This window comes from Daucus carota, chromosome 7 (assembly GCF_001625215.2).
Source record: "Daucus carota subsp. sativus chromosome 7, DH1 v3.0, whole genome shotgun sequence".
Lineage (NCBI taxonomy): Eukaryota > Viridiplantae > Streptophyta > Magnoliopsida > Apiales > Apiaceae > Daucus > Daucus carota.
In genome coordinates, this window is record NC_030387.2 from 24,138,262 (window position 1) to 24,155,927 (window position 17,666).

Sequence of the window (17,666 nt, forward strand, 5' to 3'; positions counted from 1 at the left end):
ATTCATTAAAAATAATAATTCTAATTTTTTACTCATTTAGCATGAGGAGGAATGGACTGGAGAAACTTCAGGACTTGTCCTTGTTTTAGTATCTATAACCATTAGAAAAGGATGCATATAAACTGCAGAAATATATACCCGGACTTAAACACAAGGCCGATACATTATCACAAACTTTGATTAAACTCCATCATCATACGGGAATGATGTAGAATCAAGCCACTCCTCACCAGCAATAAAATCTGATACTGTAAAATTGGAGGCGTCGTAGTAATCCATTATGTGATACCCTGGCCAAGTAACTCTGTTGTCCGTTGCAGAACCAGGTCCATTGTTATCATATTCACCGTAATACAGTGTGTCTAGGCCGTTGTCATCAGTCCATTTTGTCCACCCTTCTGGGCTAATAAAATCATCAATGAAGGACTCTATATAGACGGTTCGTGAGTACACTTTCCATGGCCTTCCTAGATAGCTCTTGACGCGACTAGAATTTGTGTACAAGTCCTCTGTAGCTAAAATTGAACAATTCTGCAGTGCCATTCCAGTTTCCATATCTAGCGTCTCTCGGGACTGAGCTGTTATGACAGTGAATTGTCCCGGCAATGGCATTTTTGAGACAATATTACAACCTTGAAAGACCACAGCTGCATTGCCAAATATGTAGTCTATAGTGCCATATATGTCACATTCTCTGTAAAATTGTCGAAACGAATGACTGTATAGTGTATCTTGGTAACCATTGATGGTGCACCTGTACATTGCTGTCAAATCTGCATTGATACGAAGAGCAACCGCTTGATGCATCTTTGGCCCAGCCGTGTTCTCAATGGTAATGTCCCGTGCCAGAAATCCCTCTGCAGAGACTGCTGAAATTGATCCAAATTCCAAAACAATAAACAAGGGAATTCTGGAATTAGTATTTGCGCGCACAAAGATTTATTAGTTGTGGCAAATTTCAGTAAAGTCAAACTATACTTGAACGTATGCAGCAAAGATTTTTTGTGTCAAGTGAATTTCAGCCCAATCATATTAATTTATGCTGTCCACATACAAAGACTATACTCATTAGGGAAAATAAAAGTAATCCTACAGACCAGATATTTAACTATGTGGATATGAGGACCTCAAGAGTCTACGGCTTTCCTAAAACTTTAAGGTGTTCGAGATAAAAACTTGATATGCATATTATGCTTAAATGTTAGTATAATGATATTAGCTAATTGAGACGGAATTTAATAAGTGAACATTTACTTGTTTACATATAGGATGTGATTTTTACCTACGGTAGCAGATCGGAATGTAGTCCATCCATCACCTACACTTCTGTTTCCGGTGATGAAAGTGACATCACTTCCATCTCCGAGCAGGACAATATTTGGTTTGTAACTGGGAATGTCAATATTTTCGGCATAAATGCCCTGGCTAATGTAAATGAAAATTCTGCTATCTATGCTATTGTTTGGAGCAAAATCGATAGCTTCACTGATAGTCGTAAAGTTTCCAGAGCCATCAGCAGCCACTGTAAGTACTACTTCTGTTGGTGGTTCATAATCAGCCTGCAGAATTCTTCGATCCTTATCTGACAACCACTCTGGAAGGCCTAAAAGGCGACGGTTATGATGGCCTAATGCTTCTTGTTTCTTACGGCCTTGCTTAGACTTTGAGACAATGGATAATGAATTGCTAACATGTTGATAAGTGGTGATGATTGAATCCACCAAAGCTTGTTTAGAAGGCCCGGATGCAGAATCCAGGCCTTCTAAACAAGTGTTCTTGTTCGTTAGAGCTGCACTGAGGTAAGCTCTAACGTCGACTAAGCTACTTGTATCGCTACTTTTGCCAGTACTAATTTTTGAAACCGACTTCTGTACAGCAGCATGAGTTATCTCATGGAGCTCTTTACAGTCTTGGATTGTACCCTTTTGTTTCTCAATAATGTTGGTGGTTCTGGTATTGACATTGGAGAATAAATCCGAAAGCTTGGCGGTCTCGGACAAGGTTGATTGGAGGGAGTGGAGGAGGAATGAAATAATGTTGGTGGGGATATTGATGGAGATGGAGAGTTTGAAGGAGTCAAAGCAAAGATGAGGGTGAGGTGTGGAGTTGCAGAGAGAGTTGATAGAAGTGAGGTTCAGAGGAGAATGTGATGAAGTCTTGGTGAGTGGTGTTAGAGCCCATGAATTTGTGCAGAGAAGTAAGGAGAGTAGAATGAAAGAGTTGCAAATAATGGAGGAGGTCATTGCATGAGACATAAGAGAAAGAAGCAAGTGATGTGTTTGTTAAATAGTTCTCAGGTTTTATCAGAGAAGGGGTCTACTTGAAGCAACTTGCTTCTTTGGTCCTTTCCCTTATTCAGCAGCAAAGCAACAGTACAGCCACTATACATCCATGTCACAATATGCTCATTTTATTGGTTTTGTTTATCCTTTGAGGTTTAGAAGATCTACTAGTTTGTCATGCTAAAAATACTGCATGCAATGCATATTTGAACACGAATTACTTGTCTCATATAATCAATTATCACTGGCGTTAGATAATTTTGGTCGTAGAGATCTGCAACTGTTTTCTTAGAGAGACGCCAAATAAATACTCAAAAAACATGTGTATATTTACAAATTTTCTCATAATTAATTTTCAGAGGGACATGTGTTTCATGTCTCTTACTAAATCCGTCACTCGTCGTAAACTATTGCATTGCTGAATCAACATGAGTTCCCTTTATTGTGTTGGACAAGTAAAAGAAAACAAAAATTACAAATACAATATTATCCTCGGGAACAAATGTTTCAGCAATATATTAAAAATTAAAATGCACAAGTTAATCTGTAAAGAGGCATCAATTTAGCAGACAAAGATTGTTGAAATTCTGATTCACGAGATGGACAGAGAGAAAGGATTACCTGCTACCATGTGCAGTGTGATTTGGATTATTGGAGCTGGGGGTTGAATATGCATCTTTTAGTAATATTTATGTTGTGTTTGGTTGGGGTGAATGATTCCGGAAGGAATGGAATGAAAAATAACTATCTTATGGATGATTTTTAAGAAATTCATTCCTTCCTCTATTCCATTCCCTACATCATAGGCTAGATATCACCCCTTCCATTTGAGATGGAATGCTCCATTCTCCCCCATCTTTAATTTCTTCTCAAATCTCATCATAACAATTTTGCATTGCTTCAAATTTTTTCAAAACTTTCTTTCTATCTCTATTAGTTTCAAGTAGTTTTTATTTCATTCCATTCCATTCCATTCCATTCTCTCAACCAAACACAACATTAGTTTCCTGTGGGAAGTTTTGTTTGATTAAGGAAGAGAGAGCTGCTTTACGTATACCGTATACGGTAGATATTGTCACTTGTTAGTCAGTGAAAATAATTTACAAGGAGTAAGGAGAGTGAGCCAAATAGTAGGGGTACTGGCTAGAGCAAGTTTACACATGAGCAGGAAAGGATTGTAGTGTTTGGCCTGTTGTGACGGTGCAGAGAATCGAGAAAATGGGGGAATCCTGTCAACGGACTTGCATGCTACACTCACAGGATTTGGATTTTCCGTATTTTACTCTCCCCGTCCTCTTTTTTTTTTGAAGATAACTCTCCCCATCCTCTTATTACGTTCAATAAGGTTCGAATCATGTAATATTAATATATTACATGATTTAAGAGTATATTAGAATATTTCAATATTTAATGATTGTAGTGTTTAAGGTTCGAATTCCATTAAGAGTAATAGAGTATATTAAAACATTTATATTATAATATCTATCAAAATTATTAAAAAAATAAGGTTGGAATCATGTACACAACATATTTAATTACACACACACATATATATATATATTATTTAACTCTACAAATACAAACAATATATGTTATCATATTCTGTTTTAATTTAATCGACATTAAATTTACTAAAAATATTAATAATTATTGAAATATTATTATAAAAAGCACCGTGCATGATACGGTTATATAATCTTGTACTTAAACTAAAACTTGACTCATAAACTTTTACATCGCAGGCTCATGTTCAAGAGAGAACCATTAGAAAATCTATAGAACCATTATATTATTTCTAGTATTAGTTAGGGTTTAGCAGCAGAATTTCATATGCAAAAAATATCAATATATTTTAAAATTATTTTTAACATATACAACGATAAAAAAGCATGAAAAAAAACATGTATTTAGATTTATATCCTAAAAATTTAAATAAAATTTAGGGTTCAGCAGCAAAACCTTAGTGGTTCCATGATTCTATTTTAATGATGGGTTCTGTTTTGAGCGCGACCGTTACATCGTATGGTAGAGTCTTTATAAAATACTCCCTCCGTTTTGAAATATAGGTCGTTTGACTTTTTTGCACGCAATTCTAAGTGCTTTGACTGCAGGCTAAAAATTATTATTTTTAATTTATTTTTTTTTGAATAAAAATATATCAACGGACTTAAAAATACGCGAAAAAAAGTCAAGCAACCTATATTTCAAAAGAAAGAATAGAAAATAACAAAATTTTGAAATTGTTAGTTGGTCTATTAACGGTGCGTAGAAAGAGTAAAGTTGTCCTCCCGTGTGTCCCAGTAGGTCGAGCTCATTACAGCGGGTAGGAGTGCTTGTATTGGCGTATGCGCCAATCGCCATGCCATTGTGTTTAAAGTCACATAATAAGGGTCAGAGCATTTAAAAAGTTGATTGAAACTATTTTAAATTCTTGTTACGTGACATCAAGAATTTATTGTAAAGAAACGAACACCACAAGTATACCGTGTTTTGCCGGAAGCAAGTCAGTCAATGCAAAAAGACACCGATACAAGTCACTTTACAGTTAGCAATTTATATTACGTGTCAACTCCGACTCTAATTTCATCTCATTTTGACCGCAATCTGTGTTGGGGTCTTGGCAGAGTCTATACGAAATCAATTTATGTTATCCATATTAAACAAATTTTAACGAATTTAATGGTTGCCAAGTCGTATTTGGATAATTACCTAAGATTAAGATATATCTTAATGTAGAATTAAGTATTTTCAGGATGGTAATTCTTATTTTAGAAATGCTATCAAACTTTTGTAAAATGCATATGATTTTGGATAATTTCTTAAAATCGATTTTATGTTCTTTTCTCATATTTAAGATAGATTTATGTTCTTTTCTCATATTTAAGATAGAACATATTTGAGAGATAACAAAGTAACTTTTTATTCACTCGGGTGCATCACTACAATTTGAAACATGAAGCCTTTATACAAACTCTCGATAAGTTACAAAGATTTGATACGCTCAAATATATAAGTTATATGAACTTGAAAACCGAGGGTTATGCTTAAGAAAGTAAGAGTTTTATTCTAATATGTCGCTCGCTCTTACATGTCCAATTTTCAATAATCATATATCATTAAAACCTTTACAGAAAAATCCGTGTAGGAAAAATAGTACATTGGTCTTGAAAATTTTGTTTTAAATCTTTGGATCGACGCATCTGAATTTATGTACTAATTTTTCATGGATGTTTAGCTGCAATAGATTGTCAGAGAATCTAGTGATATTCTCTTACGAATTTAGTGATAGTTTTTAGTTTCAAAATTAAGGAGGTTTGTATTAGAATAAGACTCTCTCTCTATATAGAGAGTCTTATTCAACTACAAACTGCTCTTAATATACAAACTAAAAACTAAGCTGAAATTTCACTAAATTCTATAGCAGATATCACTAATTCTTCATCTCCCTCTCCACCTCCATCTTTATCCCTGCCTTCACCTCCACTTCCACCACCGACTTCACCTCGATCTCAGCCACCTCCGCCTCCACCGCGCGCCCCATCTCAACCCCCACCTCAACCGCGTGCCATCTCAACCCCACCTCAACCTCCATCTTTGTCATACCTCCACCAATTCAACACCACCTCTGCCATACCTCCACTTCCTACATTAAAGCCTGGACGAGATGATTCCGGTGATGGCGCCGGAGCTCCGATCATGTGCAGCTGGAGCAACACCAATTATGAGATCTGGGTTTGTGGCACTCATTAATAAATCAAAATTGTTGCTTCATTAACTTCTTCAATGTCCATCACCTTCATCTCTACCTCTGCTATCTCCACCACCGCCATCCACCACCATCAGAATCGAGTACAAGAACAGATCCCCAGATTTTCACTAGTTTCTAGAAGTTTTCATTAATTTTTACAGTACAAATCACTAAACTCCAAAGAGAATACCACTAAATTGTATTGAGAATAGCACTAAATTATATTGGTTTTTATTTTTTATTCAAGGACTGATTTGTATTTGATCACTAGCATAAATACATATATATATATATATATATACATATATATATATATATATATATATATATATATATATATATATATATAACAAAAACATATTATGACCTGACTCTTCAAACTATTAATAACCTACAGTTAAATATCAAAATCAAAGTCTAGACTTTATAAATAATGGACCAAATCTCAAAGTTAACAAATTCATTCTAAAATCCAGGAGTAAAGAGAAAATGCAAATTATCTAAATATCTAGCTCTAGAAAGTGTAGCTCGATAATAAAACAAACAATAAAAGAAAAATATTATTTGGAGATATTTCCCATTCGTCTTCTTTCAACTTCCGATGCAAACTCATTTGTGAAGCACCTGCAAATTTGTAAACAATTTTTACTATTCAGTGAGAAATCAATATAACTAGCCAGTGAATCATGTAAGTTTATACAATATCAAAAATATGATAGTTCAAACTCAAACACACACACATGTATATAATATTTATATCAGATTTTTCTAAGCTCGTAAGTACCAAGCACACAATATCATGTATCAAAAATTGTCTTTAATGAACCTTATATAAAATATCATAAAATACGCAACCTGAAATTATAATCGAAGGCACACTTAATACGATAAAATATGGAAGTTCTGAAATCATATATAATTATTAGCGAGTTGTTTGGACAGCTCTGTAAATTTCAGCAAGCTATTATTTCGCGCCCATAATACAAAATTTAGCGATTTTCAAATTTTGTAAATTGTCTTTAGAATTTAAAATGTACCTAATACACATATATGCATATATAAAAAATAATTTTACAACAAAAAATTGTAATATTAAATATAAAATAAAATTAATAATTCTAATTTGGCCAAAGTTCTTTAACATATCTTAATTAGTTCAATTGTTTCCTTAAGAAAAAATTAGAAGCACATTAGAAAGTAATATACAATATTATAACTGATACTTTATATATATATATATATATATATATATATATATATATATATATATATATATATGACATATTTGACAGCTTGATAAAATTCAGTTATTAATATAATGACAAACATAACGTGCACAGATATTATTTTCATAATAATAATGAATGTATAAAAGTGAATGAAGAATTTCGCATATATTGTATTATATATCATTATTTATTATAAATGAAAAGGGGGAGATGACAATGAATCTTCTTCAAAAAAATAAAATCTTAACTTTTAAAAATGATGAATTTTTTTATTTAAAGTCATTCTATTGTAATTATTGATATACACATTTACTTTCTTTATTATATATAAATATTTAATAACATATTTAAATGAAGCATGTACTCATATAAAGACTTATAAAAATAATTATAATACTTAAAATTTAGTTTTTATCAAATAAAAAAAAGTATTTTGGAAATAGATATATAATATATATTTATAATCAAGTTTTTACATCAATATATATATCAACCAAATTAATAAATTTAACTGGAAAAAATATCTTTGTATCGAGTATCAGTCTATTACATGGGTTTTGGAGATCTGATATCCGTCATCCCGTGCGCGCTCGCGTGCGTGCTCGCGTGCGTGCATGCGTGTGTCTACCTAATATGAATTAGATTCTGATTGAGTTAGAAATTTAGAATTTCATTCAATGGAGTTAGGTTTTTCAGAATTAGACTCTGTTTTGGCTAAGTTTGAGATGACTATATATAAATATTCATATTGTGCCTGTTATGCATGCTCAAGATGTAGACTTAGGTATCACGCGCTCGTGTGCGTGCGTACGTGTGTGTGTCTATCTAATATGAATTAGATTCTGATTGAGTTAGAAATTTAGAATTTCATTCAATGGAGTTAGGTTTTTCAGAATTACACTCTGTTTTGGCTAAGTTTGAGATGACTATATATAAATATTCATATTGTGCCTGTTATGCATGCTCAAGATGTAGACTTAGGTATCACTTGGAGGGCGGATGTTTGAGTAGTATAGGCTTGTGTATCATAGTTTGTATATTATTATTATTGATGACGGTTTTGATTATTAATATAAGTTGGGACATGGGTTTTTTTGTGTTATATATTTTTGTGTGTGAGATTTCATTGGAAGACGAATTCGTATTTTTATTCCTAATAAGTGATTTTAAGAGCCAAGATTCGTGATGGATGAGGTTTAAGAAAAGTTCGAGATTCAATTTGTATGGCAGAGTATGATGAAGGATTTGTTGACAAGAAGTCTACGAAGAGAAGAAACAAATTTACGTGTGGTATTGTCGGTTGGCCCATGCATCAGTGATCAACCATGTTCTTGAGAAGTTGTTTCTCAAGAAAGATTTATTTAAGCTTGATATAAAAGAAGATGAAATAAATCATGACGATTATTTCAATGGTTCAATCAACCAGGTGAATTATTTGAAAGATATTAATGATATTTTTATAGAGACCGAAGGATTAAGAAAGAAGGGATTAGATGACTCATCAGATGGAAGGGCACTCACGGTTGATGCACGTGATTTTATACATGGATATGTCGTTATGATGAAGAACGATGATTTGGAGGGTATTAAGTGGAATTTAGCGACACTCAAAGTTTGTAAGAACGAGACATGAAGATTCATGTTTGAGGGGAGGCATTGGCGGATTGACTTCCGTATTTCGATGGCGATCATTGATTAAATTATAAAATTTTATTGGGCTAAAGGAGAGGATTGTTGGGCATCAACACATTACAATGGTAGCATGAGCTTGAGAGATCTAGGATATATACGGGTAGCAATTGTATGTTTTGACAATTATTTCGAAAGATATGTCTTAATCAAAAACGCGGGGGCGCGGGGGCGCGGGGGCGCGGGGTGGGGGGGGGGATGTTGGGTATTAACTTTTGTGAATTCGATTATGATTTGAGATTGAAATTTTAGATACAGATTTCAATTAGAGTTAGGTATTTCAGAATTGGTCTATAATTTGACTAAGTTTGAGATGATTATGTATAAATAGTAATATTGTGTTTGTTATGTGCGCGCAAGATATAGACTTAGGTATCGCTTGGAGAGCAGATGCTAGATTATTGTACGGTTGAGTATCATAGTTAGTTGTTTATATTATTCAATAAAGGTTTGATTAATAATATGAGTTGATATGTGGGTATTCTGGGTTATATGTTTTTGTGTGTATGTTATGCATTCGAAGGTGAATTCATATTTTTGATCCTAACACTTTTTTAGGGGTGAGCATTCGGTCGGTTCGGTCAAAAACCGGACCGGACCGAACCGAACGGACCGAAAACCGAAGTTTTATTTTTTTTTGGGGACTGAACCAGACCAAAATTTTATTATGGACCAGACCGGATAGAACCGAAATAGTTCGGTTCGGTCCCGTCCAGACCGGAATAACCGATTGTTTTTATAAAAATAAAAAATAATATTATACATAATGTTAAAATTCATAAATTATATAAAAAAATAATATTAATTAATCATTACCACTTTACCCATTTAAATTTATAAATTAGATATTAAAATTATAACATATATGAGATACATATAATATAAATAAATTTATATTATATATTGTTTGGACTATTCAGTTCGGTTCGGTTTTTCGGTTCCGGTTCGATTTTGCGCAGCCCTACACTTTGCGTGTAAATTCATTACATAAATGTTTAACATGAATATAAACTCTCAAATGAGGCCTGAGGGCATAAACATGTATGAGATCATATCCTTTTATAAATGAACTTATAAATTACATCCTGCAATCACGCAAATCACCACTTACAATTATAAATATAACCCCAAAAATGACCACCACAACAATGGATTTCAGCGAATAACATAATAAAAATCATAAAAAAATGTACCAAACACAATCAATAATGCTAATTGTACGTTATATCTCCATGACTTTAATACAAAATGGCTTTTATAATATAGTTCAAATTGATAAAACAATTATTGAAAATCACTATATGAAAAGAGTATAAATGAATGGGTTTGTGATAAGTGTTTCTAAGATATTTTTGAAGTTTATTAAATAAGAAATTTCTATCTGAATATATAGCCATGTATACTATATAAAACACATATACCCAAAACTACAAAGGACGTGTATCTTGCTGTTGATGTGAAATAAAATAATACTATTCGACAAATAATAGTAAATAAAAACGAGTTCTTAGAAAAATAGTTACCTGACTCTGGGACTTAGAAACATCTGTTAAACTTCATCCTCTACGCTTCCAAGAACAAGATCACTGGTTGGCAACTCAAACCTACAAACTGGACAGGTATTCCTTGTAGCTAACCAAGATTGTATACAATCTACATGGTAATTATGCATACAAGGTAATTCCTTGAGAAAATCTCCCACATTCATCATATCCTGGCATACAACACAAAAAGGAATATCTTTCTCACATTCAACCTTTTTCACTTTAAGTGAATCTATAAATGATTTTGCAGTTGGTGTTGCCTTTAGTTCCACATCATCATCCTCAGCCAGACTCTCCAAAGTTTCTGCATATTCTATGGTAGTCATAAATACCTCTGGGTAAACAGAATCAAATCTCGATTGAGATTCAATTCCACTTGAATGCACTTCACTATTCATATGATTTGCACGACGAAATTGTTGAATATAGGCGTCACGACGTTGGCGAATTGCTTCACGCCGACGAACAACAACAACGCGATGACGACGAGATATACGACGTCGAGGGAGATTTGCATCCATGAGTCGGTTAATTGATATACCATCATTATTTGATGTAACTTGTGTTTCCCCGTAATCTTCATTTTCAGGCTGATTTGAGCGCCGCCCAAATTGAGAGTAAGCTTCTTCGTTACTAGTCATTTCGTTGTTATGTTTTTGGAATACTATTGATTGCAATCCCAATTCATAAATGGTACTTTTCTCTTGAATATGATAATTTTTTAATGGCTACAAATAGGGGTGCCCGCGGGTCGGGTTGGGCGGGTTATATGTTGAACCCTAACCCAATCCATTTAGTTCGGTTTTTTTAATTTTTAACCCAACTAAAGTTCGGTTTAAATTTCATCGGGTTGGGTTGGTTAGATTTTATTTCGGTTTGGGTCGGTTTGGGTTGGGTAGAATAAGTTACTAGAAAATGAGTGTGAGGTAAGTTCGCTTAGTTTTGTAATTTCACAATTTTTTCAAGACAAATTGAGCTCATTATCGAGTTTGTTTGCCAATAACTTAGGTTTTATTAAGCTTCACAATTTTTTCAAGACAAGTTGAGCTCATTATCGAGTTTGTTTGCCAATAGCTTAGTTCTTATTAAGCGGAACTCATGATTCGTTCAAACTAGAAATTGTTTCACGCATTTATTACGAATTTAAGTAATATGTGATATAATATTAGTTTAGATAGAAAGACACCTAAAATTATTTCAGTAAAAACAAATAAAATATATTATAATTAAATAAAATATGCGGGTCGGGTTAGAATGGGCGGGTTATAGACAAAATCCTAACCCAACCCATTTAAATCGGTTTTAATAATTTTCAACCCAATCAAAATTCGGGTTAAATATTTTCGGGTTGGTTTAGGGTCGGGTTGGGTCGGTTAGATCGGTTTGGGCGGGTTTTGATAACCCATGGGCACCCCTAGCTACAAATATGCTAATATTTATTGAATATCTTAAAATATTTCTCTTCCTTGAAATATATTCATAATCTATTTAATTTTATAAAAATCCATATGTTATCTAATATATTTTAATTATTCTATATACCAACCTTTTTTTTAACTCCACCCTTGTTTAAAATACTTTAAAAATATATTTTTTTCCAATAAAATTATTTTGAAATTTGAATATTTACTTCTTTTTAATATAATCATGTATTTTTTTATATTTTTGATCTTATTTTAAAATAAGAGTTTGAAATAAGCTTTCTCTTTTTCTTTCTTTTCTTTTGTTTTTTCACTTCATCATTTAGTTAATCCTATCACCTCGGTAAATAATTAAATAATGACAAATTAAATTATAAGTCCCTCAACTATTGATGTTTTATTGTCTAGATATCTAAAAGATTCTGTAATTTAGGTCACTTAATTTTTTCGTTTTCTGATCTAAGTCCTTCTGTCAAAATAATAGGGTTCTTGAGTTTCATATAGATCAAAGTAATTTTGAAGGTGTTAATGATATCCAAACTCAAAGTTTAAGTAGCAAATTGAAATTTGAATCACTAGCGACACTTATATGACAACAATTTTTACAAATTAAATTTAATTTTAAAAAACTCCAAATTGGACCATAATTTAGGGTTCTTTAGCGAATTTAGGGACCTAAATTTATAAAATTTTAAATTGAATAAAATTTGTGAAAATTGATGTCATACATGCAGCATTAAGATAAGGTATACTCGACTAAAATTTTCTGTTTTTTTCTACCTTCGTCGAAAGACATCACAACTATGTCTGAAATTTATCTTTTCTAATATTAAATTGTTTGACATGACTCGTTTAAATTTTAAAAATTGTCATAAACAATTGCATGATGATTGTTAGAAAAAATGGTGCATATTGAATATTCAAGTTATATATACTTACATAATTTTGTTAAAAAGAATGGATAATTATTGAATTTGTTAATTTAATAAATTAGCAAATTTTAATTCTAAATATAATCTTTTTATATTTTGAATAAATTTCCTTTCAACATTTTTATTAATTATGCAATTAATCATTCATAATCAGAAAATTTGTGGAAACATATTCATTTTTTGTTAATATTTGTTTAATCTATCATATGTTGATGTTATTAAAATTTAAATATATAATAAATTATATTCTCTTTAAATTAAAGGCCCTCGTCAACCAAAACTTTGAAAACTTTCCGCAAACTGATTTTTCAGGAAAAAACGTAGGTTCAATCAAAATAGCACGAGGAGTACAAGTCCTAGATGCAATCTTTTGTTTTAATGAAGATGACATGAATTTGCTTTCATGTATATCATGCCTTCATCCACGCAATTCTTTCTTGGCTCTAACAAACAAAAATTGGTTAAATTGGCAAGATTCTATTTCTTACGATATTTGTCTGATGGCTTCGGATGATCAACTTTCTCACTATAAAGCTGTCATGTTGATCAATGACGATTTAGAAAGTATAAAAGATAGTGCTGATGTTGCTCAAACAATGGCTGTAAAACATGTTAATGGTTTTGCAAACTTTATAGTTTATTTGATAATATTACTGTTTGCTATAATGCTTATATATATGTGAAGTTTGTAATATTTGATCCCTCAACTTAGAGCTGGATCCGCCACTGAAGACAGTTACCTCCCAAGACCTTTCTATATAATTATAAAAGCAAAGAAGAGAAGACAAGTATAGAGTTGAGAAAATAGAGTGGAAATCATAATATGAAGTGCTCAGACTACCAATCCAGCAGTGTATTTTACACCCGTAGATGGCAACCACGAATTACCAAGAAGAAACTGAGCCACTGTGAATGCATTGGCCTCTGCCGTAGTATTCAGTATACGATAACCCGGCCACTTCACCCTGCTGCCTAAGCCAGCCCCCGGACCATAATTCATGTACTCCCCATAATAAAGAGTATCCAACGCGAACGTTGTGTTCCATTCCAACCACCCTTCTGGCCTAATAGCATTGCTGATATATGACTGCATGATAACCGTTCTTGAATATAACTTCCAAGGCCTTCCCAAATATGTTAATGTCGAATTGCCAGCTACTACATTCGGCTCCACGGATATATTGGAGAACTGAATTGAAAAACCTGTAGTTTCTGCTGCCTCTTTACGGCCTTGAGCTGTAATTGTGTTCTTTTGATTAGGTAATCCCTTCCTTGCCAGGATTTGGCAATTCTGAAATACTGCAGCCGCGTCACCAAAAATGAAATCTACCGTGCCTGTAATGTGGCATTCACGGTAGAATTGGCGTTGTGAGTGAGCATATAATGTGTCTTGGTAACCCCTCATTGCACATCGATAAAGAACTGATAAATCAGAGTCAGATCGAAATGCAACTGCCTGGTGGCTTTCGGGTCCTGCTGTGTTCTGAAATGTCATGTCCCTAGCTATGAATCCCCGGCCTTTCACTCCTGCAGATCATGGACATTAATTTTCATTAGTGATGTATGGCAACACCGAACTAACAATGATAACTAACTAAATATTGTCGGTCCCGATCCGATCAGATCAGGTCCAACAGGCAAAATGTTATGGAGTCCTCTCTCTCCTCTGAAGATTATATGTTTATATTTAACATTTATGATGGGTTGGAAATTATGCACATGGTTTGGTCCACTACTAAATGTAACAAAACAAAGTGTTCAGCAGAATCTTACCCAGATTTTTCAGGGGAAGAGTGGAACATAAGTTACATATCTTCCGCAGAATATATAAAGATCACCATGTGAAGTCACTACTGTCTCCTAAACAGGCTAACACATTCTTTAAAATCTATAATAATAACTAATCTTTTTCACCGACAGTTGAGTTTAGGCAGCAAATTCAACTATTTCTGGACCTATCATTGTCAAATTTTCACTTGAAGAAGCCCACATCCACTTTTTTCCCATCACATTATTGGGGGTTGCAAATAATTCTCCGATTTTATCTTTAGAATGTTTTCATAAACATAATAGGGGCGTTTGGATGGTAGATTAGAATGAGAATCGGGAATGAGAATGAGGAGTATGAGAATGAGTATCCCAAGGGGTGTGGAAGGAATGATTTGCCCATCAGGTGAGAATAGGATTCTCATTCCATACCACAAATGACTAATCCAACGATTCCTGTTAATCATGCTCATTAACCATGAACCAAACGCCCCCATAAATAATCAAACTGTATCGGATATGGTGTAGCTAAATGCATGTACTTTGATGACTTGTTTGAACTAAAACTTAAACAGGAAATCAATGATGAAAATAATTACTAGTGAGGAATTGAGTTACCAAAGGTTGCAGATCGATAAGTGGTCCAATTACCAACGAAGCTGTGATTACCAGAAATAACCGTAACATCCATCCCATCTCCCACCAACATAACATACCATTTCTTCTTACTAATCTCCACATACTCATTATACACTCCTTTCTTCACATAAATCACAGTCCTGTTGGTGGAATAATCAGGCACCGCTTTAATAGCATCACTCAGTGTCGTAAAATTCCCATTCCCATTCGCATCCACCACCAAATCAGCCTCCACCCCGTTAACTTGTAACAACTTCTTTCGGTCACTAGACCTCACCCATTCCGGAAACTTTTCCCCTCCGATCAACTTCCTCTTATGCATCCACCCCGGCCTGCCACTGCCACGATGACCCCGGTGCTCCCTCCTCCCGCCATTGTCACGAACATTTTTATTACTATGAACATTATTACGAGGTGGTTCGACATTGTTAAGAATGACACGGACTAATGAGGTGATCTGTTCAAGACTTGATGCAACTGATTTTTTGACAGAGCCTTTAGTGCCATCGAAGCCTTCAACACAAGTGTCTTGATTGCCCAGTGCCGCGCTTAACCATGTTTTCAAATCTGCTCTCAGATTGCCCGTGCTCCTGTTTTTACCTGTCGGCCATGTTTTAAGTGGATTAGTGAAAGATTATGTTGGTTAATCCACTAACGTGCATGCCAAATTCAAGATTAAGTACTTTAATACCAGCATTATCACATTAAACCATGCTTCTTTCGGCGTTAAATAAATCTTACTTGCGAAAAACAATGAAAAGCTGTGACATTACGGTCAATCCATTAGTCAGAAACAAGAAACATACACACATGCACCAAGTAAATGATCTGTCACCGCAACCATCTTAAATTTTAATTGCTTTTGCAGACAAGTTATGGGCCTTGTGTCTTTTCCCGAATATTTGAATTAAACGAGTCAAGTTATCTGACAAATATTTGTTGACTATTTTTCGAATAATCGTAAAATATTATGTCAGTAGTCAAATTTATAAAAATTTATAAAAATTATAAAAATTAAATAAACAGACATTTTCTTATCGGAAATAATAACAATGAGGAAATGTATAATAGTATAATAAAAGTGTAGAAAATGAGCATGATTTGATAACGGACTTATCTTCTGTTGTCCCGAGACATCCGGATTTGATTCTGGCTCATCCCGAGAATTACAAATACTAATTTGTAAATACTAATTTGTAAGGCATTAAGCCTTCATTGTCAAAAAAAAGTGTAGAAAATGAAGAGCAGAGATAAAAAGAAGTGTTACTGTCGTGCGGGTGCTGAATAAGCGAAAGAGTGGAGACTAGTTCGTCGGTGGAGAGGTCCAGCAGATCAAGACAATCAGAAATGGCATGAGAAGTCCTAAAATCATGAAATCCGCGGTTAAATCCAGCGACAATGGAGGTGACTTGTTGGACGACGTCAATAGTGGTCTTCACAGAACTTAAAAATTCCGCGGTGGGAACGTTTAAACAGTCTGGCTCGTAAACCAAATCATCGTCACCGTCACAATATTCAAGTGTGACCAACAGGAGTATTGCGAGCACAAGCACATTTTTCTTGGCTGAGATCGCCCAACCCATTATGTGTTTGTGTTGTGTTAGTAAAACACAATGAAGGAAAGATATGAAAAAATGGACTAGTATTGTGAGGGAAAACACAAGTAGGAGATTTAACTTTTAAGTAGAAATATAAGTGAGCAGAGAGATGGAGTACAAGTTTTTTAAGTTTGGGAGAGAGGAGAGAATGAGGAACAGAAATTAGGCGGCAGGTGACAATAAATACAAAGACCTCAACCTCATGCATACATATATAGTACACTGCATCTCTTTAAGCGCTGGGGATTCACTTGTTTTCCGCTCTGATATTTACTAGAGGACTCTTTTATTAAGTGCTATACAAAACTTTAAAATCACAAACACACAGATTTTCTTATTTAATATTTTACGATTTAAATATGATTTTCTGGTGACCGTCAACTTTAATTAATGTGACCTGCGTTACTTCAAAATTTCATTATTATAGAATCTCCCTTTTGTACATGTGTTACTGTGTTAGGATTGAATATCATATCACCTTTTTATTTTCTGAACTAGATATTATTTTTCTTTCATTTCAAAATATTGGTTATTTAAGGATAATTAACCAAGTGTCCGTTCATATATAACTTTTGATTTTATTTATTTTGTATTTCATGATTCACCGTATTCAACTGGAGCGATTAGCGGATTGAATTAGATGTTTTGACTAGCTGAATGAAATAGATGTTTTGACTGATGGATCAAATTATCGATTTCATATAAAACTGTTTGATAAATAGCTGTTTCATTAGTTTTTTATAGCACATGCTTTTTCATAATTTTGTTTGAATTATGAACGATGCAACTTAATTGAAATTGTCTCAGGAAATCCTGT

The 17,666-nt window shown here is 33.6% G+C and overlaps 3 protein-coding genes across 3 annotated transcripts; all 3 read right to left on the minus strand.

Moving 5' to 3' along the window:
• Nucleotides 1–112: 112 nt before the first annotated feature.
• LOC108193309 (probable pectinesterase/pectinesterase inhibitor 12) lies at nt 113–2,309 on the minus strand. Its single transcript, XM_017359912.2, has 2 exons — nt 1,283–2,309; nt 113–869 (listed from the first exon to the last, which is right to left on the minus strand). Exons 1-2 carry the CDS (start codon nt 2,253–2,255, stop codon nt 181–183), a joined length of 1,662 nt encoding a protein of 553 aa, XP_017215401.1. The 5' UTR covers nt 2,256–2,309; the 3' UTR covers nt 113–180.
• An 8,188-nt stretch (nt 2,310–10,497) lies between these two features.
• LOC108194763 (E3 ubiquitin-protein ligase CIP8) lies at nt 10,498–11,133 on the minus strand. Its single transcript, XM_017361700.1, has one exon. The coding sequence runs from the start codon at nt 11,131–11,133 to the stop codon at nt 10,498–10,500; it is 636 nt and encodes a 211-aa protein (XP_017217189.1).
• Nucleotides 11,134–13,461: 2,328 nt separating this feature from the next.
• On the minus strand, nt 13,462–17,050 carry LOC108193704 (pectinesterase/pectinesterase inhibitor PPE8B). Its single transcript, XM_017360492.2, has 3 exons — nt 16,519–17,050; nt 15,231–15,851; nt 13,462–14,372 (listed from the first exon to the last, which is right to left on the minus strand). Exons 1-3 carry the CDS (start codon nt 16,832–16,834, stop codon nt 13,678–13,680), a joined length of 1,632 nt encoding a protein of 543 aa, XP_017215981.1. The 5' UTR covers nt 16,835–17,050; the 3' UTR covers nt 13,462–13,677.
• Between the last annotated feature and the right edge of the window lie 616 nt (nt 17,051–17,666).